Raw genomic sequence first — 27,974 nt, forward strand, 5'->3', positions numbered from 1 at the left:
TTTTTTTTTTTTTTATCAATAAAAAAGAAATCAATACTTGTAATCGGTGAGGGCACAATTAATCAAAAGTGACAGTGAAGTCATTTATAGTTCTACAAAAGATTTCTAATTTAAAAAATATATATTTTAAACGTACTATTCATGAAAGAATCCTGACAATTTTTAAGCAGAACAACTGTTTTCAGCATATTAGATCAAGAAACTGAAGGTTGGTGTAATGATGCTGATAATTTAGCTTTGCCATCACAGGAATGAATTACATTTTTAAAATACTACAATAGAAAACAGTTATTTTGAATGATAAATAAGTAAGATTTCACAATATTATTAGTTTTACTGTATTTTTAATCAAATAAATGTTGTCTTGATGAGCATAAATGATTTCTATCAAAAGCATTAAAGGGGTCATCGGATGCCAATTTGTAAAAAGTTGATATGATTCTTTAGGGTCTTAGTGAAAAGTCTATAACATACTTTGGTTAAAATTTCTCAATGGTAGTGTAAAAAACTAAATTTTTTTAGCTCTGTTCACAGCAAGCCGTTTCGGTGCATGTCCCTTTAAATGCTAATGAGCTCTGCTCACCCCACCGCTCTCTTCCATGCTGTGACAAGCCGTTCTCTGAGACTGTAAACTTTAGCCACATTTAGCCGTGAAACTTGCTAACTACAGGGTGTCCGCAGGTCCTTAAAAAGTCTTAAAATGTCTTAATTAACGTTTTCCTAATATAAGGCCTTAAAAAGTCTTAATGTGTCTTAAATTCGGATTCGATGGGTCTTAAATATTTTTGGTCTCATTACCACTGAAAATATCTTCAGTCTGACGGACCTAATGACTGTTTACAATCATTGGACAGACCGAAGATTTTTTCTTCCCCGCGGTAAGTTACTGCGTCATCAGAGAGAATTGCAGTAAGTTAGCAGAATACAGAATACAAGCTCGCGCTGAGGTTCACTCTGTTTGTCTCGAGACTTCAGAACAAATGAGCGTGACCGCACACAAACTCAGAAGTAACACACTGAGGTAAAAATTCAAAATGTTTAGTTTATTCATAACATGATATAGTTAAATAACACCATGACAAGTGAGCTATTTTGCTCAATATTCTCACAACGCAAAAAAAATTTCAAAACTCCTACAGAGTGCACGCATTACATGAAGTCTAGCGCTCTGCCTGATCACTGCATGATTCAGTCTATTAAAATACATTCAGAATGATCACAAATTCAAGACATGGGGGCAGAAAATGTGTATATTTATGCCATTTCATATAGTTAATCAAGTTAACACAGAAGAGTGCCTTTTTTTTCTCTCCAAAAATTACCATATACAAATGTGATATTGATTTTTTACAACAGTTCAATAAACTAGAAGTTTTATTAAGAGACTTATGTTTTAGACACCATATTGCCTGTTTTCGCCAACAAAAATAATTCCAAACAGCCACAGCGCTCTTTTGCGTCTCTGAGCAACATGACGTGTTTCGTTCCTGAATGAATCAACTGTTTAAATGATTCTGTTCCGTCGCAATGACTCACTTATTAACAGTGACTTACTGCCACCTACTGGCAGTTTTAATTTCACATTTTAAGTATCTTTTAATTTTTTTAATTATTTCAAATATCAGTATTCAATGTTTTATGTTTAATATATCAAAACATTATTTATGCATTTGTAACTGCAGGTTAAATGCATTCATGTCCTGCATTAAACGGTGTGTAAACACATCTAAATGCCAATTCAGGTGCAGCTTATGTCTGGATTGCAAAGATGAATTTTGTTAATACTGATTTAATTTGCTTGGTAACAGCCCAAATGTCTTATTATTCTAATTCACTGATTAAATGTAAGAATTTGACTCAAAAGATAATGCACACTTATAGAAAAATGGCTTTATAAAGGTAAAATGCCCATAAAAGGTAAAAATCAATTTAAACTTATTGGAAAAGATTAATTTCTATCTGACCACCACACAGAATATGAAGAATATCAAAAACTTTAGGAGTCAGCTGTCCATGAAAGTCCTTAATATACCAGCATGATAACACACTCAATCAGTTGAATGAATGACTTACCGCCACTTACTGGTAGTTGAGTTGAGAAGTATGTTGAAAAGTATGCATTTTCCCCTCAAGATTTCTTATTTGTATACTCATAAATGCATTTAAAACATTAATCTCATAACATTATTTATTGCAGTTGTAATTATTGTTATTTGCAGTGTAAATTATTTAATCTGACTGGTAGCAGCCTTAGTGTATAATGAATTTATTGATAAATTGTAATAATTTGACATGTAAGATGATGCATACATCTAAAAAGGTTAAAAATAGGCCTTTGTAAAGGTAAATATGCAGATTTAAGTATGTAAAAGCTGATAGAACACTGATGAAAATATTGCTTCAGAATAAATTGTTTATTCCACCAAAAATCTCAGTGATGCAGTTATTTTGCATGGATATTTTGTATGGAATATTGTCTGCTGACATGAAAAGTTCACTGTATATCGTAGTAATAAATATAATTTATTACAGCAATGATATTTAGTTTTCTTTTTAATTTATACTCATTAAATATTACATATATGTATGTAATAAAATGTGTATTTCCATTACAGGTTTAGGCCTTAAATTTCATAAAAGGTGGTATTAAAAAGGTCTTAAAAAGTCTTAAATGTAACTTTTTCATGTCTGCAGAAACCCTGTAACTAGCACATTATTAGGAAAGGTGATTTGCAAAGATTCATAAAAAACATATACTCACTTCTTCTGGAGGTGAAGCTGGATCATGAATGATTTGCGCGAACATAGACGCATTTAGGTAGATGGGGGGGTTCATTCTCTTCAAAAACAAAAGTAATCCACTGCGTCTTCGGCAACTCAGATGTTGGGAGTAAATGACAACTGCTATGTTCATTATTACATCCAACCACAGAACACCCCAATCACTTAGGAGACATTCTTGTCTACATCTGCTCCGGCATCAAAACAATGGCGGATTTTTATCATTATAGGGTGGTTGTGTACTCGCACTGCCAAGACACATTTCAGTTCAAACAGCTTGTAAAAGTGAATTTTGCATCCGATGACCCCTTACAGACCCCAAACTTTTGAACGATAGTGTACTTTGAAAGAAAATTTCACTGGATGAAAGTAATGACCATTTGGACTGTGCGTTGATTTTTTCAGATTCAGTGCTGATTCACAAGCTCTCTATTCAATTCTGCTTTCGAATCCATTTTGATTATTTCAGTTACAATGTCCTTTTTACTTGGAGAATGTGCACTTTTACTTTAGAGAAAATTACCACATTTACTGTTACTCTTCAAAATATTGTGTAAAGTCCAGTTTCTTTCTTTCTTTGTGAATTGTGCTTCATACATCTTTCTTTACTCTTGACATTTTGCTTTAGTTTCAGTAATGTGCACTGCACTTAACGCGCTAAATTATACAAGGACAACGTTTCAAACTAGTAACCCATCTTTTTAAACTATTCATTAAAAGAGTTATTTGTTGTGTAAATCATATTGCACTAGCAATTCTGTAAGTTTTTGATTTACAAAAAAAGATCCACAACTCATAATTTGTTCATTAATTGAACTACAGTTATGCTCTAGTGTGATTCCTGCAACAAATTATTTGTATGAATTTGTTCTTTTAATGAATAGTTAAAAATATCGAGCTACTGGTGCGAATTAGTTACTTTTTTAATTTTTTCAACTGTTTTAAGCAGCCATATGGGAACCCGTGATATGCTGCTAATGATAGAACAGTCTCACCTCCCAAAAAGGTGATTAAACAATTGAGTTTGCCAACACGTTGATTTCCTTGTAGTGTTGCCATCTTTGTTTAACAGCTATGAAGAAGTAGGTGGATGTATTGAATGACAGCCATAAACCTGAATATGTGTGAATCTGTGGAAATCATCAGAGACACAATGTGGGTGGCTGCATTTGCTAATTTGTTATCAAATTGGATTTCATGCTAAATATAGTACATTATTAATCCACCTATCCACCGTTGGCCCCCAGACGTCAGTCTTCACTTAAATTAAAGATGTCTTCATGATTCGCACCACACAACTGTGGTCAACTCGCCATGCACTATCAATTCATCATGCTTCAGAATGATACAGTTGTTTTTGTTCGTCTGAAGTGAATTCAGAATTGAAGTTTCTGTCAGAATTGTCACTACCAGTTTTTATTATTCTGAGTGTAGTGTTTATCTCCCTTGTGTCTTTCTCTCTCTCTTCCCAACTTTCTTTCTTCCTCACTTCCTCCTTTTCTCTCTCAGATCAGTCAGATGCTGGGGAATGAGATCAAGTTTGCGGTTCGAGAGCCTGTGGGACTGAGGTAAGACAAAATCCCTGTGCTGTTCTGCCGCGCTCTACACCGCAGTGCTTGGGGGAGTTTGCTCTTATAAACCTAATTTATTACGTTCTGCCTTGGGTCACCAATGCAGAAAATAGCAGGCCTTTAATTAAATCACAGTTATTTTGACAGGCCACAGATGAACCAGCTGAACCCTGGGCTCGATAATTGTACAAATTCAGCCGCTGTTTAAGTTACGCATATCATTTTGTCTGTCTCTGGAATGGATACTAAAGCCAAATGGTTTATGTAAGAAGAATCCCCTGCAATATTATTAGCTTCTAATTTATGTGCATTAGCTGAGTCACTTGTTAAGTCTCTATAGCTCAATTTGAATTTTGCACCATTCAAGAACATAGCACATTTCTAGAATATATACAGTGGGGGTCCAAAAATGTAAAACCAGTATTGAAGCATTTTTGTTGTTAAATGCATTTTTACATTTTAAATTACACTACTGTCCAAAAGTTTTAGGTAGGTAATATTTCTTTAGTTTTTTTGAAAGAAGGATCTTATGCTCACCTAGGCTTCCCCGCGGTAAGTTACTGCGTCATCAGAGAGAATTGCAGTAAGTTAGCAGAATACAGAATACAAGCTCGCGCTGAGGCTCACTCTGTTTGTCTCGAGACTTCAGAACAAATGAGCGTGACCGCACACAAACTCAGAAGTAACACACTGAGGTAAAAATTCAAAATGTTTAGTTTATTCATAACATGATATAGTTAAATAACACCATGACAAGTGAGCTATTTTGCTCAATATTCTCACAACGCAAAAAAAATTTCAAAACTCCTACAGAGTGCACGCATTACATGAAGTCTAGCGCTCTGCCTGATCACTGCATGATTCAGTCTATTAAAATACATTCAGAATGATCACAAATTCAAGACATGGGGGCAGAAAATGTGTATATTTATACCATTTCATATAGTTAATCAAGTTAACACAGAAGAGTGCCTTTTTTTTCTCTCCAAAAATTACCATATACAAATGTGATATTGATTTTTTACAACAGTTCAATAAACTAGAAGTTTTATTAAGAGACTTATGTTTTAGACACCATATTGCCTGTTTTCGCCAACAAAAATAATTCCAAACAGCCACAGCGCTCTTTTGCGTCTCTGAGCAACATGACGTGTTTCGTTCCTGAATGAATCAACTGTTTAAATGATTCTGTTCCGTCGCAATGACTCACTTATTAACAGTGACTTACTGCCACCTACTGGCAGTTTTAATTTCACATTTTAAGTATCTTTTAATTTTTTTAATTATTTCAAATATCAGTATTCAATGTTTTATGTTTAATATATCAAAACATTATTTATGCATTTGTAACTGCAGGTTAAATGCATTCATGTCCTGCATTAAACGGTGTGTAAACACATCTAAATGCCAATTCAGGTGCAGCTTATGTCTGGATTGGAAAGATGAATTTTGTTAATACTGATTTAATTTTCTTGGTAACAGCCCAAATGTCTTATTATTCTAATTCACTGATTAAATGTAAGAATTTGACTCAAAAGATAATGCACACTTATAGAAAAATGGCTTTATAAAGGTAAAATGCCCATAAAAGGTAAAAATCAATTTAAACTTATTGGAAAAGATTAATTTCTATCTGACCACCACACAGAATATGAAGAATATCAAAAACTTTAGGAGTCAGCTGTCCATGAAAGTCCTTAATATACCAGCATGATAACACACTCAATCAGTTGAATGAATGACTTACCGCCACTTACTGGTAGTTGAGTTGAGAAGTATGTTGAAAAGTATGCATTTTCCCCTCAAGATTTCTTATTTGTATACTCATAAATGCATTTAAAACATTAATCTCATAACATTATTTATTGCAGTTGTAATTATTGTTATTTGCAGTGTAAATTATTTAATCTGACTGGTAGCAGCCTTAGTGTATAATGAATTTATTGATAAATTGTAATAATTTGACATGTAAGATGATGCATACATCTAAAAAGGTTAAAAATAGGCCTTTGTAAAGGTAAATATGCAGATTTAAGTATGTAAAAGCTGATAGAACACTGATGAAAATATTGCTTCAGAATAAATTGTTTATTCCACCAAAAATCTCAGTGATGCAGTTATTTTGCATGGATATTTTGTATGGAATATTGTCTGCTGACATGAAAAGTTCACTGTATATCGTAGTAATAAATATAATTTATTACAGCAATGATATTTAGTTTTCTTTTTAATTTATACTCATTAAATATTACATATATGTATGTAATAAAATGTGTATTTCCATTACAGGTTTAGGCCTTAAATTTCATAAAAGGTGGTATTAAAAAGGTCTTAAAAAGTCTTAAATTTAACTTTTTCATGTCTGCAGAAACCCTGTAACTAGCACATTATTAGGAAAGGTGATTTGCAAAGATTCATAAAAAACATATACTCACTTCTTCTGGAGGTGAAGCTGGATCACGAATGATTCGCGCGAACATAGACGCATTTAGGTAGATGGGGGGGTTCATTCTCTTCAAAAACAAAAGTAATCCACTGCGTCTTCGGCAACTCAGATGTTGGGAGTAAATGACAACTGCTATGTTCATTATTACATCCAACCACAGAACACCCCAATCACTTAGGAGACATTCTTGTCTACATCTGCTCCGGCATCAAAACAATGGCGGATTTTTATCATTATAGGGTGGTTGTGTACTCGCACTGCCAAGACACATTTCAGTTCAAACAGCTTGTAAAAGTGAATTTTGCATCCGATGACCCCTTACAGACCCCAAACTTTTGAACGATAGTGTACTTTGAAAGAAAATTTCACTGGATGAAAGTAATGACCATTTGGACTGTGCGTTGATTTTTTCAGATTCAGTGCTGATTCACAAGCTCTCTATTCAATTCTGCTTTCGAATCCATTTTGATTATTTCAGTTACAATGTCCTTTTTACTTGGAGAATGTGCACTTTTACTTTAGAGAAAATTACCACATTTACTGTTACTCTTCAAAATATTGTGTAAAGTCCAGTTTCTTTCTTTCTTTGTGAATTGTGCTTCATACATCTTTCTTTACTCTTGACATTTTGCTTTAGTTTCAGTAATGTGCACTGCACTTAACGCGCTAAATTATACAAGGACAACGTTTCAAACTAGTAACCCATCTTTTTAAACTATTCATTAAAAGAGTTATTTGTTGTGTAAATCATATTGCACTAGCAATTCTGTAAGTTTTTGATTTACAAAAAAAGATCCACAACTCATAATTTGTTCATTAATTGAACTACAGTTATGCTCTAGTGTGATTCCTGCAACAAATTATTTGTATGAATTTGTTCTTTTAATGAATAGTTAAAAATATCGAGCTACTGGTGCGAATTAGTTACTTTTTTAATTTTTTCAACTGTTTTAAGCAGCCATATGGGAACCCGTGATATGCTGCTAATGATAGAACAGTCTCACCTCCCAAAAAGGTGATTAAACAATTGAGTTTGCCAACACGTTGATTTCCTTGTAGTGTTGCCATCTTTGTTTAACAGCTATGAAGAAGTAGGTGGATGTATTGAATGACAGCCATAAACCTGAATATGTGTGAATCTGTGGAAATCATCAGAGACACAATGTGGGTGGCTGCATTTGCTAATTTGTTATCAAATTGGATTTCATGCTAAATATAGTACATTATTAATCCACCTATCCACCGTTGGCCCCCAGACGTCAGTCTTCACTTAAATTAAAGATGTCTTCATGATTCGCACCACACAACTGTGGTCAACTCGCCATGCACTATCAATTCATCATGCTTCAGAATGATACAGTTGTTTTTGTTCGTCTGAAGTGAATTCAGAATTGAAGTTTCTGTCAGAATTGTCACTACCAGTTTTTATTATTCTGAGTGTAGTGTTTATCTCCCTTGTGTCTTTCTCTCTCTCTTCCCAACTTTCTTTCTTCCTCACTTCCTCCTTTTCTCTCTCAGATCAGTCAGATGCTGGGGAATGAGATCAAGTTTGCGGTTCGAGAGCCTGTGGGACTGAGGTAAGACAAAATCCCTGTGCTGTTCTGCCGCGCTCTACACCGCAGTGCTTGGGGGAGTTTGCTCTTATAAACCTAATTTATTACGTTCTGCCTTGGGTCACCAATGCAGAAAATAGCAGGCCTTTAATTAAATCACAGTTATTTTGACAGGCCACAGATGAACCAGCTGAACCCTGGGCTCGATAATTGTACAAATTCAGCCGCTGTTTAAGTTACGCATATCATTTTGTCTGTCTCTGGAATGGATACTAAAGCCAAATGGTTTATGTAAGAAGAATCCCCTGCAATATTATTAGCTTCTAATTTATGTGCATTAGCTGAGTCACTTGTTAAGTCTCTATAGCTCAATTTGAATTTTGCACCATTCAAGAACATAGCACATTTCTAGAATATATACAGTGGGGGTCCAAAAATGTAAAACCAGTATTGAAGCATTTTTGTTGTTAAATGCATTTTTACATTTTAAATTACACTACTGTCCAAAAGTTTTAGGTAGGTAATATTTCTTTAGTTTTTTTGAAAGAAGGATCTTATGCTCACCTAGGCTGCTGATCAAAAACAGTAATATTGTGAAATATTATCACAAATTAACTGTTTTCTAGTTGAATATATTTTAAAATGTAATTTATTTCTGTAATGGCAAATTAGAATTTTCAGCAGCCATTGCTCCAGTTGTCAGTGTCAGATGATTCTTCAGAAATCATTCTAATATGCTGATTTGGTGCTCAAGAAATATTTCTTCTTATCATTGTTGGAAACAGTTGTGAAACATATTTATTGGACTGTCCTCCTTTTAATACAAGTAGATAGCATTTCTATTTAATAAGCTCACTTTGTTTAGTAAGATTTTACCAGAAAAGTTTTTTTATTATTATATATTTATTTATTTTTAATTAATTTTTGTCATACATAAATGTTAAAATATTATCTTAACTGCTGTGTTTTTCTTTTTGTTTAGTTTTTATTTTACTGTATTTATTGTAACCATGAAAATAGCCTCAGTTGCTGACATGGCTTTAAAAACTATACTATTACAACTACTACTACTAGAAACAGTTGTGCTGTTTAATATTTTTATAGAAACCGTGATCAATTTTTTACGGAAGAGGATTAGGGCCAAGCAATAATAAAAAAAATAAAACCATCTCGAGATTAAAGTCGTTAAATTTCAAGAAAAAAGTCGAGAGAAAATGTTGAGATTAAACTCATTAAATTTCGAGAATAAAGTCGTTGTTTTGAGAAAAAACATTACATTTCGCGAAAAAATTCGAAATAAAATGTTGAGAAGAAAGTCATTAAATTACGAGAAAAAAGTTGTTAAATTGCAAGAAAAAGTCAAGATAAAATGTTGAGAAGAAAGTCATTAAATAACGAGAAAAAAGTTGTTAATTTGCAAGAAAAAAGACGAGAATAAACACACTCGTGGCATGTTCATTTCATCTCGTTGGACAGTGTTATTTAGCATCTGCAGTGGGGTGGGTTGGAGAGTAATGCACTGGGGAGTAGCGACTGATATGATCGACTGGGATCGAGTCCGTCTTTTGCCAAACTCTTTTCTTCCTTTTCTCATCACATATCACATCAGAAAAGTGGAAATCAATTGCTTAACAAGTGTTTAATAATAATGTATTAATTAGGGGTAGGCAGGCTATAGGGATAGCTTTGTTGTCCCAATAAGGCAGCATCTATTTAATAATTTCAATAAATAAAATCGTTATTAAAATCAATGTTATTATTGCATCCTGTTAATGTACAGCAATACTGAAGTGCAAATAGTATCTGCCACTATTTATAAGTATAAATAGCATCTAATTTTTCCTCGGAATTTACCTCGCGGGGGTTTTTTTCTTGAAACATAACGACTTTATAATCGAAATTTAATTAGTTTAATCTCAACATTTTATCTCGACTTTTTTCTTGAAATGTAATGACTTTAATCTCGAGATGGTTTTATTTTTTTTATTATTGCTTGGCCCTAATCCTCTTCCGTAATTTTTTTTAAAGAGTCATTGATAAATAGAAAGTTCAAAATAACAGCATTTATTTGAAATATAATTTTTTTGTACCATTATAAATGTCTAACTTTTGATCAATTCAATAGATCGTTGCTGAATAAAAGTATTTATTTTTTACAAATAAAAAAATCTTACCGACCCCTAATTTTTGAAAGATAGTGTGTATATTATCAGCAATCTGCATAACAATTAGAGTCAAAATAAACATGGATTTCAAAATGTCTTAGTATGGGTTTGTCTCTCTTTTATTATAATGACAGCAGCACTGTATAAAGCCTGATGAATCTGTTCTCCAGCATGATTTGAGATGATCCAAAGAGCTTCAATGGTAGAGAAACATCTGACCATCTCTAAAGAGTCATATAAATGTCACAAATTAACTTATTTGATTAGTGATCTAAAAGTGGTCAGAATCAAAAATAGCTCTTATTCATTTTACATTCAAATGTTTCTTTAAGTTTATTTCCAGGTTTAAATGCAATCCCAGATCCAGATGAATCCCAGATATTTCAGCTCATGCTTTTGAACCCCTCTGTACTACATCTCACTGCTCTTGGCGCTTTAGAATAGAAGATTCACAACCAAAGTTAGCCGTCTTTTCTAACTGACTCTGATGTTTTTCCTTTCTCAAGATTATGGATCCTCTTCTCCGCTGTGGTTTTCACAGTAATGGCCCTTATGGTAAGTTTCAATACTTTAAGCTTTATACAGGACCAGTGCTCTCTTACTATCTTTAGTATCATAATGAGTCTATCAATAATTTATTTGAAATGTGTGATTTATAGGCTCTAGCCTTCCCTAACCAGCTGTATGAAGTTGTATTTGATCAAGAACAAACAGCCACCAGTGTCTCTATACGTCTCTATGGAGGGGCCATTCTCAGTAAGTCAAATTCATTTCATTCTGTGTTTTAATAATGCAACGTAACCTAATGATCTCTCACACTCTCAATTAGAGGTTGTCATGTGGTCAGCACATCTGTTGATGGGCTGTAAACAGACTCCTCTATGTGTCTTTTTACTCTTCTACTCAAGGGGCTCTTAGGATGTGTTTTTGTGTTTGATATGTGAGTTAATGGCCAGTCAGCCAGTGGATTGTGAAGAGAAGCGAGGAGTAAATATTCCCTGAGGGGGCGGCACGCTCTCCGCTGCTCATTCATTTAATTGCACATTAAATTGGACTCTTTCTGGCCCACTGCGGACAACGAATTTGCACAAATTAGTCGTGCAATTATTCCTCTCCATACCTGCTCCCTTTTCAAATCTTGCCCTCAAAAATTAAATAGATGAGATGTATTTTTAATATTACTCATTTAATTCTCCTCGTAGTTAGAAATATTCCCTGAGGGGGCGGCACGCTCTCCGCTGCTCATTCATTTAATTGCACATTAAATCGGACTCTTTCTGGCCCACTGCGGACAACGAATTTGCACAAATTAGTCGTGCAATTATTCCTCTCCATACCTGCTCCCTTTTCAAATCTTGCCCTCAAAAATTAAATAGATGAGATGTATTTTTAATATTACTCATTTAATTCTCCTCGTAGTTAAGTCTGTGTCAGCCGCTGTTCTCTGGTGTCTCCGGGTGAACATTTTATGTCTCGGCCCCCCGGTGATAAGTTACCTTTAATTAAGTGTAGTTCACTGGAACAGTGAACATTTGTGTCATCTCACTCAACATTTTCTCTTTTTATCTACCATTTCTAAAATTCACTACATTTAGGCTATTCATTGGATTAAACTTGGAAAATTAACTAAACTAATCTGAAATATCATTTGAACTCGTAGGGAAAAATTAAGTATTTAAAACCTTCTAAAGGGTCATTTGTCTTTGGTATATACAAACTACAATCCTGATAGTTTGAAGCATAGCATTAAATGTTGTGACACATTGTAATGTTTAGCTGTTACAAAGCTGTTCTTGTTTACTTGCACTACTGTTCAAAAGTTTGGGGTCAAAGGTCTGTTATTCTTACCAAGGCTGCATTTATTTGATCAGAAAGTTTTATGTGTTACTATATTTTAAAATGTACTTTATTCCTGATGGCAAAGATGAATTTTCAGCAGCCATTACTTCAGTCTTTAGTGTCACATGATCCTTCAGAAATAATTGTAATATGCTAATTGCTTAAGAAATATTTCTTCTTATTGTCAATGTTGAAAACAGTCGTGCTGCTTAATATTTATTTGGAAACCTTAATGCATTTTTTTTCTGGATTCTTTGATGAATATAAAGTTCAGAAGAACAAAATAAACTTTTGCAAAATTATAAATGTCGTAACTGTCACTTTTGATCAATTTCATACAATAGAAGTCAATAAGATCTTACTGACCCTAAACTTTTGAATAATAGTGTACATATACTGTAACACAGTGGTTCTCAACCTTTTTTTCCACTGGGCCGCACTATGGTCCAAGTGCAAGTCTCACGGGCCGCACGCATATCATTTACATATTATGTCACCAATACAAACCAACCAGATTTATAATAGCCTATTATAGCCTAAATATTATGATATCTAATCAATTACATTAATTGAAATAAATTAATAATTATACTCACCATTAATAAAACACCTGATGCTGTCGGGAGCTGACCAATTTTGTGAAATTCGGCTCGAAAGGAGTAACAGCACAATGAAGTTGCGATTGTAAGTTGCAGTCTGTAAGACGCGCACGGAAGCGTGACTTGACGCGCGACATTGCAGAAAATGTGCTTTTACAAATGTAGCCTATGTTGATCCAAATATGGAAAGCACTCCATAGATGTTTTGCCACATTTCTGCAATTAAGGATGATTGCTGCATAATATGGGTGTTTCCTTTTTGCCTGAACTAGAGCCCTGCATTTCAGCCCGGGCCCGATTGGCCCCGACTTTTTTACGCCCCTAGGGCCGGGCTTCGGGACAATTTTCACATCATAGTTCAGACACGGGCCGGGCATCGTGCTTGTTTTAGGCTTCTCCTTATTTTTATATTTTAGACATCCATCAATTAGTGATGAAAAAAATATGTTTTGCCGTGCTGGTGGAAACAACACGAGCCCGTGCTACCGTGACTGTCAAGAGCGGCTCGACAGTGTTTAGTGTCCAGCAGCAGCGAGCGTGCCGTCAGCACAGCTGAACAGTTCTGCATTCAAATGCACGCAATAGGCTAAAGCTTGCCGCAAAGCAACCGGCAAAAGTAATTACCATGAATGTGTCAGGGGGAAAGAGTAAGGAGATAATTGAATAATTAGTAATAAACTAGTGTTTTCTGAGTCGGTGTCGCAAGGATGAAGTTGCCGATCCTGACTCGCCATCTCCTCAGACGCACGGGCCTTTAGAGAGAAGTGCATCTTTACGGATTATGATTATAATGAAAGAGTTTTTGTTTTTGATTAGTTTTATTTCGTTAAGTAGTAATTTAAAGCTTTCTATAGATATATTTATCATTATATCATTATATATTTATCATGTCTGTGAGTTTCGGTTCATTTTTGTAAGCGCGCCTGTTCAAGACGAGATGGCAGAAAGCGCATCATGTTTGTTTTCTTTATTTTATAAAAGCACAACGTTTTGTTGGTATTGGTGCACACAAATAAAAGTAGACCCTTTACAGTTACGAATGATGTATTACTCTTACCTTTATGAGTAAAAATTACGGCGTATCCACTGAAAAAATGCAAGTGATCGCGCTGGCGCCTCCATGTCCTGCAAAGTGCGCTTCAGCTTCCACTCTCCGCACAAACTATTGGATATAGCGCACATTTATCTAGGTTTAACGTTAAAACATTGTTATATGCTTGAACCGTTTTATATCTATAGATTTTATTTTAGGCAATTCGTGATGATTTGAGAAGGCTAAATTGAGTCCAGCACTCTCCTACCTTCACTGCTGCGACTGCTCTTGTTTGTATGTGTTCCTTCGCATCTTCCACATTTCGTTTTTCTCCCTTAATAACAAATGTGTCCATTCTGATGCTCAATTTTACCGAACTAATGGCTGCTGATGACTATTTGAATTGAATTCTGCCATAGTGCGCGCTTGTAAATGTTCGTTAAATGCGTAACGTTAATTAGGCTACGTGAGTAGCCAACAGGTCTGCTCATGTCTGAAAATAATATATGAAAAACTCAATTATTTTACATAACAAAAACATTATAGCTTATATTTGTTTAGTACATTTTAAATTAATGTAAAAACTAAAATGAATGGTAAAACTGAAAGTTATGTTTAAAATTGTGTTCAGCATGGTGGGCCGCATTTGAATTTGTGACGGGCCGTGGGTTGAAAACCACTGCTGTAACATAACACTTCCTTATTTATGTGCTTTCTTTTTGACAGGTCTTTCTCTGATCATGTGGAATGGCTTGTACACTGCTGAGAAGGTTATCATCCAGTGGACATTACTTAGTGAGGCCTGCTACTTTGCCATCCAGTTTTTAGGTTTGTATCAGTAAGAACTTGAGTTAAAATGCGTGCTGTGCCTTGTCATCTCTAGATGGGCCCTGTACTATCATGATGCCACTGCCCTCTAGTGGTTATGGGCTATAAACAGATCCATTCAAGTATATACATGTACATTGTAACATACATTGTCTATGGCTTATTGCACATATGCAATTGGTTAAAACATTTGAAAGAAGTAAAATTAATTTCTAATTAAATTAAGTTGATATAGAAAAAAAGAGCACAGAGTAATATAAAGATCAAAAACACCTGTATGTTGCAATGAAACAGGTTAAAGGGTTAGTTCACCACAAAATTAAAATTCTGTTATTAATTACTCACCCTCATGTCGTTCCAAACCCGTAAGACGGGTTGTACTGTTCATCTTCAGAACGCAAATTAAGATATATATAATTACAGGTGCATTGCTGTCTGTGGAGGGTCAGAGAGCTCTCAGATTTCATAAAAAATATCTTAATTTGTGTTCCGAAGATGAACGGCGGTCTTACGGGTCTTACATTACAACCTGAAACTTTTGAATGGTACTATAAAGCCCCATTCCCACCAAGAACGATAACTATAAAGATAACTATAAAGATATTAGCATCCACACCAGCAGAAAATATCGTCTGTTTATTCTAAGCACATGCTCGTCTGCCGCATAAAATTCTCGAGCTCGCTATAGCAGGTTTGATTCTGATTGGGTGTCAATGTTTGTAATTGACGTTATTTCTTATTTACTTGTAATTTTAGCATTCCCAAATTTTATTTTATTTTTTTTATCTGAACTGAGATTTTAAAATAAACCATTTAATAATTAAAGATCAAATTTGCATGTTCACAGTTCTCTGAAGTTGGTTAATGGTCACATAACATGCAGGTAAACATAAAATATTTCATTTTTTAGTAAGTGTTTTATTTTAATTGATGTTGTTTTAATTTAACTTTTTAATTTTGTTTTATTAATTATAAGCTTTTCATTGAACTCACAAACAAATGAACCTGCAGTTGATCTAAACGAGTTAGGTCAAAAGTAATCAAAGTAGTCTGATTATATTACCTACATTTGTGTAATGTAATGGAATAGAGCGAGAGAGCTAGTGCATTCTCAGGGGGCGCAAATGTGCATTAGCACAAATGTTTTTACGGTAAGTTTTCTCTTCAAGTACCATTAATTTGAACAATTTGTAAAATAAAAAAAAAGAAAGAATCTTACTAAGCAAGTTCATTAAAACCAGTATATTGATTTCAAATGACCTCAATAATACATCTTGTTTAATGGCTCAGACATTTGAAAGCAAAGCCAGAAACATAGCCTACTTTACGCAAGTACTTAAGTCGTGAATGCTTGGCCAGTGTAATATATACATGATGTGCATGGGGATCGTTCAAGTCATGTTGGAAAGATTGAATTTATGAGTTGAATGCACATGAACACCAGTTTTCAAGTTGGGGGTGTGTCAGTGAGAAAATGCGTCCATATTGACTGCAAATTTGTTAAAATTTAAGTTATTTTTCCCAATTTACAGTAAAACTAAATTGCATCTATGAAATATAAGCGATGTACTACAATTTACTGATTCAATTTACCAGACATAAATTGAACAAAAACACAATATTTGTTCATCGTTTTGTAGAAGCAGAGTTTTAAAATCATGCAGAATTTTTTGTAGAAAAGGTACATTGCCATCTTGCACCAAAGTGACTTGAACACATCTTGCATCGTAATTATGGCTTCCCAACTCCCAACGTCCCAGCAGGTCTAGAATGTACCAGTAGCCCTAGTGGTGATAAATCTAAGGAGACGATAGAGTTAAATGTGTCCTGCCATTAAACAGGATGTTATTATTCAGGTAAGTTGCTATAAACATACTGACTTTAGGAAACCTGTTTAGCAAGATTCTCTTCAATTTGTTGTTCTGCCACGGTACTATAATTCTCCTGAACGAAAAACTAACGGAAAAACATAAACAAGATTTAATAAACACATTCTAGGATATTAGGGTCACTGGTCTGCTGTCAGGACAGCGACATCTGTCTGTAATGAAAGCACAGATGTGGAAATAGGCCAGAACTGAGTTTGGGCTAAGCAGTGGATGCTTCTTCAGGTCCATAAAAGGTTAAAGGCTGACAGACCTCCCAGGACGTGTCTCTGACTGGAATGAGCCCACAGAGAGAGAGAGAGAGAGCCAGGATACAGATGTTCCCCTTCTTTTACTTGGACTTTTCCTAGCTGGACAACTCCTGCTCTAGGAGCCAGCTAAAAATGGGATGCCACTATGTGTTTGAGAGCTGCTTTGCCAAGACAGGCCTGCAGCAGAAACTTAATAGGCAGCTCTTTTTCATAAGGAAAATTTAGGTTTGGGGGGCTTTCTAAAAAAAAGATTTAATGTGCAACAACATTCCTTGTTGTAACTTAGCTTTCATATATCAGTATACACTGTATTTGGTGTCTTATTCAATAAACTAATTTTCAGTTTCATAATTTCTTTAGGCTTATATAAGGTGTTTAAAGCTGACATGAAACGAAAATTCACCATATCTGTTCTCTAAATCCATGTTATAGATTTTATAGTGGAAAAATGAATCTGTGCAAATGTTTCATTTGTAAGTTTATTTATTATCAGGGATGCCAGATATTATCGGACTGATATCGGAATCGGCCGATAATGGCTTTTAAATGTAAGCATCGGCACGATATGAAAAATTATGCCGATATGTCTTGCCGATAAGAGGAATACATGAACTCACATGTGGTCAGGGAGTGCTAGTGATTAGATCACGTCAGCAGTGTGGCTCATTCTTAAAGCAAAGTTTTGCCTGAATGGTGATTTAGATTCACTGCTTTGGATCGCTGCATTTAAACTGAGAAAGCACGTACAGAATGATGTATTTGGTGTATGATCGATTAAACGGTAATGGCACGTGCAGCGGTAGCCTCCCCCGGTTCCTTACGCCAGTTCGGTAAGGAGTTTTAATCTGTAGGGGGCACTGTTGGCCTACTTCTAATTAAATGAAAAGTAAAATAGCCTGCACAAATAACATTTAGACTGGTGTTTCTGATTAAATAAAGCAGTAATTGATGTCATAAAAAAATGAGTATGTTTTGATTTGAAGGTCAGAAGCTATAGCTTACATGAAAGAAATCACAAACATGACACTTGTAAATTAAATAGTTTTATATATACCGATTTATTAATTAATGTGTAATGTTTTATTTTTTAAACAAATCATAAGCTCTAAAAGATTTTCAGAATTTTTACAACTCTTTTGCTTTAGACTAGTGCTGGGTGGTATGACCAAAAATTTATATCACGGTATTTTTCAAAATTATACCGGTTTCACGGTACATGGCGTTTTTTTATTTTTTTTTCATGCATGACCGGGAGTTAACCATATTTTCTACTGATTAAGAGGAAATACTGCAGTATATTGACTTATGCCCTATTTTACTGTCATGATGAGTGAATATTGTCAAAAAATACCACACTAAATAGTGACTAAACACGACCCCTTTTAATACATGTTAACCAGGAGTCACTCTCATTTATAATTGCGGCATCGTCTGATAAAATCAGCATGCATCTACACTAAAGAGCGGCTATGCGGTTGTTTTGGCTATATTACTTTTTTGTCTCATGCAGCGCACAAAAAAGTGCATGTGATATTAACAGACGAACTACGCTCATATTTATAATTCCAAACAATCTATAGAGAAAATATAATTAAATAAAATTAACTTGACCTTCAAGGGGGGTTGGGCCGCCCCCCTAATATAATGGCAGGGGAAACACTGGGGTTAACACTGCATCTTTCTGGGGGAAGAAATGCAGTGATTGATATATAGTTTATTTATAGTTATTTTCAAAGCTTCAATGTACTGTCAAAAATCCTTCATTATTGTTTATTTAATTCTAACAAATAAGTTCTTGTTAAAAACTAACCAAAATTTAAAATATATTTTGCTTATAATTTGTGCACAGGAGAGACTTGATGTTGTTTCCAAACAAAAGGAAATATATTGGTATCGGCCAAAATGAGTTTAAAAATATCGGCAAAAATTCTATATCGTGCATCCCTATTTATTATTATTATTATTATTATCATCTTCAAAGATGTCAATCAAAGTCTTTTCTCTCTGGTGACGTATGCGGGGCTCATTTAGGATGTGTTCAAACTTGTAGGCCGGTTCTTGGTTCTTTTGGTACAGATCAAAAAAGAAAATGATAGAGTCCTGGTTCATTTAGCATTCACGAAAAATATCGGCATATCGGCAAAAATTCTATATCGTGCATCCCTATTTATTATTATTATTATTATTATTATTATTATCATCATCTTCAAAGATGTCAATCAAAGTCTTTTCTCTCTGGTGACGTATGCGGGGCTCATTTAGGATGTGTTCAAACTTGTAGGCCGGTTCTTGGTTCTTTTGGTACAGATCAAAAAAGAAAATGATAGAGTCCTGGTTCATTTAGCATTCACAATGTCATTTATAACAACTAACCTAAAGATACAAAACAAAAGGCACAAGGATACATACGGTCACAACCTGTGGCCGGTTGCATAAAAGCTTAGACTAGTCTTACAAGTCAGTCCTCTGATTTTTTTTTCTCTCTAAGACTGGTCATAAATTTTGTAAGTCAGTTACATAAAAAGAAGTTTGGTCCAAAAAATAAGACTCATTACCCCTTGGCTAAGAGCTAGTTTGTCAGCAGACAATATTAGCTAAATTTCTGCAACTGGTCTTTGATTGGGCAGCATTTATGACATATATTTAGCAACCCTACCAAACATCCAAAACTGCTATGTGCTGGGCTAAATCAGCTCGTTGTATGTGTGTGCATAAGGTGGTACTGTATTTTTACCAGCTTATAAGTCACAAAGAGGTTATGTAATGTGTAAAGGAGTAAAAATAGTGCCAGGAATTCCTCCGTTACACACTGAGATCTTTCCACTTGGTGTGCACCAAGGTTCAGACGGCAGTGTTCATACTAATTTAAATGAACTGTACTAACTGAGCAATCATTTTAGGGTGTTTTTACACTTTTCTTCGAATGCCTGGCTCTAACCTGAGTTTGATTGATCCCCCGGTCCATTGCACCCACTGGATTGTTGTTGTTTTTTGGTTTCTGAACCACACTCTCAGACAGAGCTGGGTAGTAACTGATTACATGTGATCTGGATTAGGTAATCAAATTTACAAAAATGAAGTACTTGTTATTAGAGTCTATTACATTTTGTAATGCTCATAATCAGATTACAGGCTTTGGCTGTGTAATGTCATTGTTGTTTTCATGTTTGTTCACATAATGCAGGGATTCCCAAACATTTTTGTCAGCCACACCCCTTTGACATGAAATTTACTTGAAATATCTCTGAGGAAATTCATATTTCAACCATTTAACAACACTTTTACATGTTTACCGTTCAAACTAAGTATATTTCTATTTGCAGTTTTTCAAGAGGTAAATTCATTTGATATTTTTTGATTAAATGAATTATTGGCTTCTTACCAACTCGCAAACCCACTACAGTTCTTACATTAAACCTAGTTTGAGAAACCCTGGTGTTATGGTGTAATGTTTATTGCATTTTATGATGTTGATAAAAAAAAAAACTCTCTTTGCTTTTTTTTTTTATATCAATATTGTACATTTAATGATACGTTTAAATTAGATAAAAAGTAATAAAGTAATCTAAACAGTAGTCAGAATACATAAATGAATTGGAGAATGAATAAATGAATAAATGAATAACCTAGATTACATTACTACAGTTTTCATCATGTAATCTATAATCAGTAATGGTCTACAATTTGTAAGTAATCTACCCAGCTTTGTTTGCACATAATATACAGTACCTGTACATAAATAAAAAAAACAAAAAAAACAACAACTGTCTATTGTCATATACCTGCACACACAATTGTCAATTTATATATTTTTATTCCTTTATTTACTTGTTCTATTTTTGTGTGTTGTGCTGTCACTGACCGTCTGTTACACTGTGGAAGCTTCTGTCACGAAAACAAATTCCTCGTATGTGTAAACATACCTGGCAATAAAGCTCATTCTGATTCTGATACAATATTATTGTGATGTTCTGCGATATATTGCAATTTATTACCTTTTTACAACTTCAAATTATGTCCCCAAACGAAAACTTTGGCAACATCTGTTTTAACTAAAAAGAATAATTTCTCAGTTTGTTTCTCACTTCAATGTTATTGTTGCAGTGCAAAATGGGATTGCCAAGCAGACAAACTGACCAACACTCATGAAAACCTGCCATAAATGTTGTATGCACCTGGCAAACTCAGCTATTTGTAATACAGTCTAGTCCACCTTAATGAAATGTAAACAGGTATGCACTGCTGTGCTGCTACAGGTATTTTGAACAATGCAACTTGAACTTGTACAAAAAAGTTGTGCAGACCCTTCAGCAATTGGGGCATTTGAAAGTAAATTACTGTTAAATTTAAAATAAATAAAACAGTCTTACATTAAAATAAAAATGTTACATTTAAATTAAACATAACATGTACTCTTAAAGTAAACAATGTGCTACAACAGGTATACTATGCACTGCTGTGCTTTTAGAGTATTTTACTTTAATTTATTCCATGGTCTGTTGGAATTCTTGATTCTGATTGGCTGGCAGATATGCATTGAAACTAGGGAGCCCTAATTGAAACCGTTTAATGCACAGGTAGTTCGAAGTCAGTTTAATTACCTTTCTATATTAATGCGCCGCTGCTTTAATTGACGCACACACACATCACTCGCACAGAGAGAGAGATCAGCGATCCCGCTGCGCACACCGAAACGTTCAGGACTAGGCTAACATAAACTTGTCAACACTGCCCCGCTACTTTTATTAATAAAATGGCTTAGAAACTGGATCACTGCATTATATTCCTCAGCAACGAAGAGGAAAAATCTCTGTTTAAGTAACTAAACTAACAACTTCATTGTTTGTAGAGAGAGACGCAGGTAATTCACACACACAACTGTCATCTTTCTCTTTCTCTCTCTCTCGGACAAACAATCGATAATTAATTCAAATAAATGTTATAATTCTGTAACTGACGAAAATAACTACTTGTCTATAACTTGGCAAATTACTATGGAATAAGCAGGATAATCAACGGCTTGCCGTGCATTAAAGGATTTTAGAAAAAAAAAACTCAACACCACCATCTAGTGGACTGTAAAGAAATTTATTTTATTATTCTACCAAATAGTATAATAAAAGATTGATTCTTGGCATCCGTGTATCGATACAGTATTGCCGCGGAAAATATCACAATACTATGCTGTATCGATTTTTTCCCCCACCCCTAGTACTCGGGGCTTTAATTTCGGCGCGGGATTGTGGGTATTGAGTTAAGTTTGTGCCTTATTGCGTGTAAATGTCCAAAAAATTGTCAAAATGCCCATCTTGACAACTATTCACGTAAACTCAGTCGATTTATTTTAAACATAGTCGGTGTGTGTGTGTATATATATATATATATATATATATATATATATATATATATATATATATATTTGAGAGCTCGGGGCTTTAATTTCGGCGCGGGATTGTGGGTATTGAGTTAAGTTTGTGCCTTATTGCGTGTAAATGTCCAAAAAATTGTCAAAATGCCCATCTTGACAACTATTCACGTAAACTCAGTCGATTTATTTTAAACATAGTCGGTGTGTGTGTATATATATATATATATATATATATATATATATATATATATATATTAGTAAGTGAATCAAAGTTCTTAAGTATCTTCCTAAAAAAAAAAATATATATATATCAACATATAATTATAAATTGTAAAACACAAATACACTGTATGACTAAATATTTAGGTTAGATGACTGTAGTTTAAAAATGTCCAAAAATACCCCAAGTCCTCCATCAAATTAAAAAATCCTCGTTAAGTCACCTAAAGGGGGAATCCCCCCTACCCATTTTTCAAAACAAAATTCATTCCCTGCTACTGCCCTAGTCACAGTTTTCGTATTACTTCTGAGAGTGCATGGTACGTTTGTGTCATCAGAGTAGCAGCTGTTTACCCCTGTTTGTAGATAACAGCTATGTAGGAGAAGACGGCAAAATGGATGCATACTGCTGTTTTCTCTGCCCACTTTTGAAGGAATGTCAGTCAATTTCTGATGAAAGTGACCAGAAATGAGATGAGAGAAATTCTCTCTGCTTTCAATCCTCTGTTACATTCGGATGTACTGTATGTCACAATATGGAAGAACATATTTGTTATGATTTCCATTTCATTACAACTTAAAAAAAGATATGAATCCTATACTGCACAAATGGGTTTTCATACTTGTATTCTCTTGTGGTATAGTTACCAATTGAAAGTGTTATCAAGTGTCAAAGCCCTTCACACACACAAGGAGAGGATTTCTGTCAGGTAGAGGTTGCGTGTGATGCTTTAGACGGCTTATTTCACTTAATGCAATATGATAAATGTACCTGATTTGTCCAAAGTGACTTAAAAAGGAAGATTACAATAAAAGTGATTCTTTGTAAATGGGCAGTACAATTAAAAGTGCAGCAATACAGAGGGGAAAAAAAACCTTTGAACAGACTCTCCAACCCCCTGAAATGGTGAGAGGCAATGTTTTTTTTTCCTTTTTTTTTCTATTTGTAGAGAATGATGGAGGCTAACAAACGCGTGTTGACAAATATAGCACAGAAAATGTAGCTGATGGTATAGTAGATAATTGTTTCCCCCTGTGATTGTAATGCTTGTGATGTGGCTGTTGAAGTCCCGGGCCGGCTCTCATTTAGCTATGGCTTGACCTTCCTCTTGGTGGAGGGGGAGACTCATGGGTAATTGGGGCGTGAGACTGTTTCCCCCCTTAAGTGGAGCATTGACGCTGCCTCAATTATGGTTGCCATAGGAATGCCCTGGGAGTATGAAAGATGTTGGCTGGGGGAGGAATCATAGGGTTATGCAAAAATAGTGTCTTGTGTGACCCAGAAGGGGTGAATTATTACTTAGCCCATAATTTGGGTCTTTTGGATAAGTCTAAATTACTAACTCAAGTAGCCTTACTTACTAATGTTTGAACTGTTTTTTTATGGTTGACATTTGAAATTGAGGATGTAAGGAAAGAAGACTTGAAATTCCTTTAGTTGTGTTAGGCGTGCTCTTGGCATTCACCCTAAAGATTATATTATAATAGCATTTAATGTTTTTAATCTTGATGGTTAATTAAATGTTCTCTGCCTCCTCCTTTCTCTGAAAACAACATTAATAATTGTGCTGCACCTCTTTTTAATCCGTTTTCTGTCGATCACGTGTTCCAGACATGTGAATCAGTGACTCCCACACTAGAGACAAACTTGTTGTGTACCCATCCCCCCCTGTAATTTCCTGTCTGCTATATAGTCTCTATTGAAAATGTCCAAAAAAATCCAAATAACAATTGCTGAGAGATATCACATACTGCAGTGAGTACTAGGGCTGCACGATAAATTTCATGCGATTTATTTAATGCGCATCTTGTCAGTAAATATCGCATGCAATCAATCACACCATAATTTAATAAACAAATATAGTTTCCTCTGTAGTTATTTTTTCTTCAGTGTTCAATTTTTTGAATGATGTTCAGAAAACTATAAATACTACAAGTACTATAAATGTGACGCACTTAGGTCCCAATAATGTATGATATTTGATTTATTTTTTAATTCACAAATGTGACAAATTGAAAATAGGATTTTTGTTTATATATATATATATTAGTGCTGTCAAACGTTTAAAGCGATTAATCACATCCAAAATAAGTTGTTGTTTACATAATGGGTACTGTGTATATTTATTGTGTATTGTGCCAAGAAAAATTTTATTTCTATATTAAATATATATTATATAAATATATACATGTAAATATTTTCAAAATATGTATTGTATGAGTGTGTATTTAGGCTATATATATACATAAATATACACAGTACACACATTATGTAAACAATCTTTTATTTTGGATGCGATTAATACCATACAGTTTGATCACATCAAAACAACCCAACTGCAGTTTGATTGATGTTGGAATGCGCAATAAAGTTATCCGTTTTTGCAAATGAACTCTTCATACATATATACAGTGGGGCAAAAAAGTATTTAGTCAGCCACCAATTGTGCAAGTTCTCCCACTTAAAAAGATGAGAGAGGCTTCTTGTGCTATCTTTGACTAATATTTAAATTTGTTTGATGATCTGAAACATTAAAGTGTGACAAACATGCAAAAAAATAAAAAATCAGGAAGGGGGCCAACACTTTTTCACACCACTGTATGTATGTATGTATGTGTGTGTGTGTGTGTGTGTATATATATATATATATATATATTTATATATTTTTTTTATGTATTTGTTTATTTTTTGCCATGACGTGTATTTGCCGTATTATTGGGCAAAAGCCAGAATACCCAGCAGGGTGATGTAGGTGTGTGCAGGAAATCCCTGTTCACTTGTGGTCTTTAAATCAACCAAATGAAAGGGTATTTCTTTAATATTCAGTCTGCTATGACACCATGTATGCTACTCATTTCTTGAACAAAATCAATTTAACTTGAGTGTAATTTGATATCAGCTGTTAAAATAGATGTACTACCATTTAAAAGTTTGGGGTCAGTATGATTTTTTTTTAAAGGTTTGAAGTGTCTATTTATTTTCTTCATAATTACATAGAAAAATCATATAAGGATATTGAGTTCAAACTTTTAGATGGATATTTCAGCACCGACTGTTCATTGATTGACAACATGATAATACACAAAAATGAGTAAATTGTTTTGTTGAACACCCTATACATGTGTAAAAAGCATGCTGAAGTACTGTGGAGTTCTTTGTCAAATAAATAATGGTCAAAGAACACTTGCTGGAGGAAGTCTATAGTGATTATCCTGGATTAAATTTCTGGTCATATGATCTATAGTAAGTATCTAACATCAGCAGTGTAAAGCTTGCTTGGGTGTGTTCAGATGCCCCTTTGTGTTGTGCTAAAAAGCCTAGGATAGGACAGCTTTTGTCTATTGTATGCAATGGGGCAGCATGCCATCATTGTATTATGGAGGGGATGTTGTGATTGACCAGAGAATGGGTGACATCTACACAGTTGAGTTACAGTCCAGCTGACAGCGACTGTAGAGATTAGTAAAGAACAGAGATGACAGGGTAATTCAGCTTCCAGATGGCAACACTACTTCCTGCAACCCCAACACCATAAACGCATTCACACACAAGCCTGTGTGTGTGTGTGTTTGTTCATGTATTTTGGCTGTTATGGCTGAGGGTTCGAAAGGCTGCTGCAGTACGTTTTGTGAATGTGACTCGTGAAACTGCTGAATAGAAAACCAAATCCTCTTGACACCTGATGAAACTTTACTGCCATTTGTACTTCCCCTTCCATATTTATGCTTGTTTTCTCAGGCTAAACTGCTGAATGTAGAAGAATAATAGAAAAGTCCAGTCCTGTGTCATTCACTATTTTCTTTTTATCGTGGCTGTGAACATGCTGTCAAGTCAAGTCTGCTTTATTGTCAATTCTTCCACATGTACAGCACATACACACAGAGAATTGAAATTGCATTACTCTCAGACCCTTGGTGCATACAGATAACACTACAGTAGAACATAAATACAGATAGATACAGATTAAATACAAATATACAAATAAGGTAAAATGTAAAAAAAAAAGTATACCTATGATGAAAATTACAGGCCTCTCTCATCTTTTTAAGTGGGAGAACTTGCACAATTGGTGGCTGACTAAATACTTTTTTTCCCCACTGTATATATATAAAGCACAAGGCATATGGCAGTGTGCAAACAAGTAAAGTAAACAACAGTGCAGATATAATGATTGTAGTGCAAAAGCGCTTATTCAGACTGATTAAAGTGACTGTGTGTGTGTGTGTATTTGGGGGGGAGTCCGTCAGAGTTCAGTGGTGCGTGGGGCAAAAGAGGGGAGGGGGGGCATGGTCGGGAGGGAGTTCAGCTTCCTGACAGCCTGATGGATGAAGCTGTCCTTCAGTCTGCTGGTCCTGGCCTGGAGACTCCGCAGTCTTCTCCCTGATGGTAGCAGCCTGAAGAAGCTGTGTATCGGGTGGGTGGGATCACCTGCAATGCAGATTGTCAGTCCAGGAGAGATCCTCTGTGATGTGCACACCCAGGAACTTGGTGCTGCTCACCCTCTCCACTGTCACACCATTGACGGTCAGAGGAGCATGCTGAGTGCGCATTTTTACAGTGGAAAGGGGGGAAATACATGGGCTGTGTTGTTATTTCTCTGAACTCCCCTTTGTAAATGAATAAAATACAGAAAAAGGCTGCATTTAGCACAGAAAAGTTGAGAGTCTGGTTTATAGCTCCCTGGAGTACTTTGAAGAGATGATGCCAAGTAAGCTTGGCTCTGTGACTCTGGCTTCATATCCTGATATATTGCATATTACTCCAGACTTGTGTGTGTGTGTGTGTGTGTGAGAAGAAAAAACTATCACAGTGAGAAATGGAGGTTTCATGCTCTCATGGTTACATTTATTCCCAGTGTCTCCATTAAATATTCACAGTGGCTTTTAAAGAGAGTGCCAATATTTTTAAGAGCAATTTAATTGAGTCAAGATTACTTGGATGGACTGGTGTAAGTCAGTGGTTCTCAACTAGGTTCCAAACATGTATGAGTTTCTTTCTTCTGTTGAACATAAAAAAATATATATATTTTGAAGAATGCTGGCAATCAAACAGTTGATGGTCCCCATTGACCCCATAGTATTTCTTTCCCTACTATGGAAGTCAATGGGGACCAACAACCGTTTGGTTCTTCAAAATATCTTCTTTTGTGTTCAACATTATAAAGAAACTTATACAGGTTTGGAACGACATGAGGGAGAGTAATTGATGGCAAAGGTTTCATTTTTGAATGACACATCACTGTACCAAAATTGTTTATTGTACGCAAAAATGTCTTTAGAATCAAACTTTGGAATGTGTTAATATTATGATGAATTACAATAGACACATTTACCATTTATTTTTTTTCTCCTCCTTTTTCAAAAGTTGATAAGCCTATTTATGAAAGAAAAGTCTTCTGATGATTTTATCATGTATTATACACATGGGATTGTAG

General features: G+C 34.7%; 1 protein-coding gene across 1 annotated transcript in view; it reads left to right on the forward strand.

Annotated features, from left to right (window-relative positions):
* LOC107554464 (tumor protein p53-inducible protein 11-like) overlaps positions 1 to 14,829 on the forward strand; it is a 92,840-nt gene extending 78,011 nt beyond the window's left edge. The window contains exons 4-7 of the mRNA XM_016236970.1: positions 4,291 to 4,349; positions 11,023 to 11,071; positions 11,176 to 11,272; positions 14,714 to 14,829. Of these exons, the coding sequence (XP_016092456.1) occupies positions 4,291 to 4,349; positions 11,023 to 11,071; positions 11,176 to 11,272; positions 14,714 to 14,829 (321 nt within the window). The remainder of the gene's footprint in view (positions 1 to 4,290; positions 4,350 to 11,022; positions 11,072 to 11,175; positions 11,273 to 14,713) is intronic.
* The last annotated feature ends 13,145 nt before the right edge of the window (positions 14,830 to 27,974 follow it).

Source organism: Sinocyclocheilus grahami, unplaced genomic scaffold, assembly GCF_001515645.1.
Source record: "Sinocyclocheilus grahami isolate Dianchi unplaced genomic scaffold, SAMN03320097.WGS_v1.1 scaffold503.1, whole genome shotgun sequence".
NCBI classification, from domain to species: domain Eukaryota; kingdom Metazoa; phylum Chordata; class Actinopteri; order Cypriniformes; family Cyprinidae; genus Sinocyclocheilus; species Sinocyclocheilus grahami.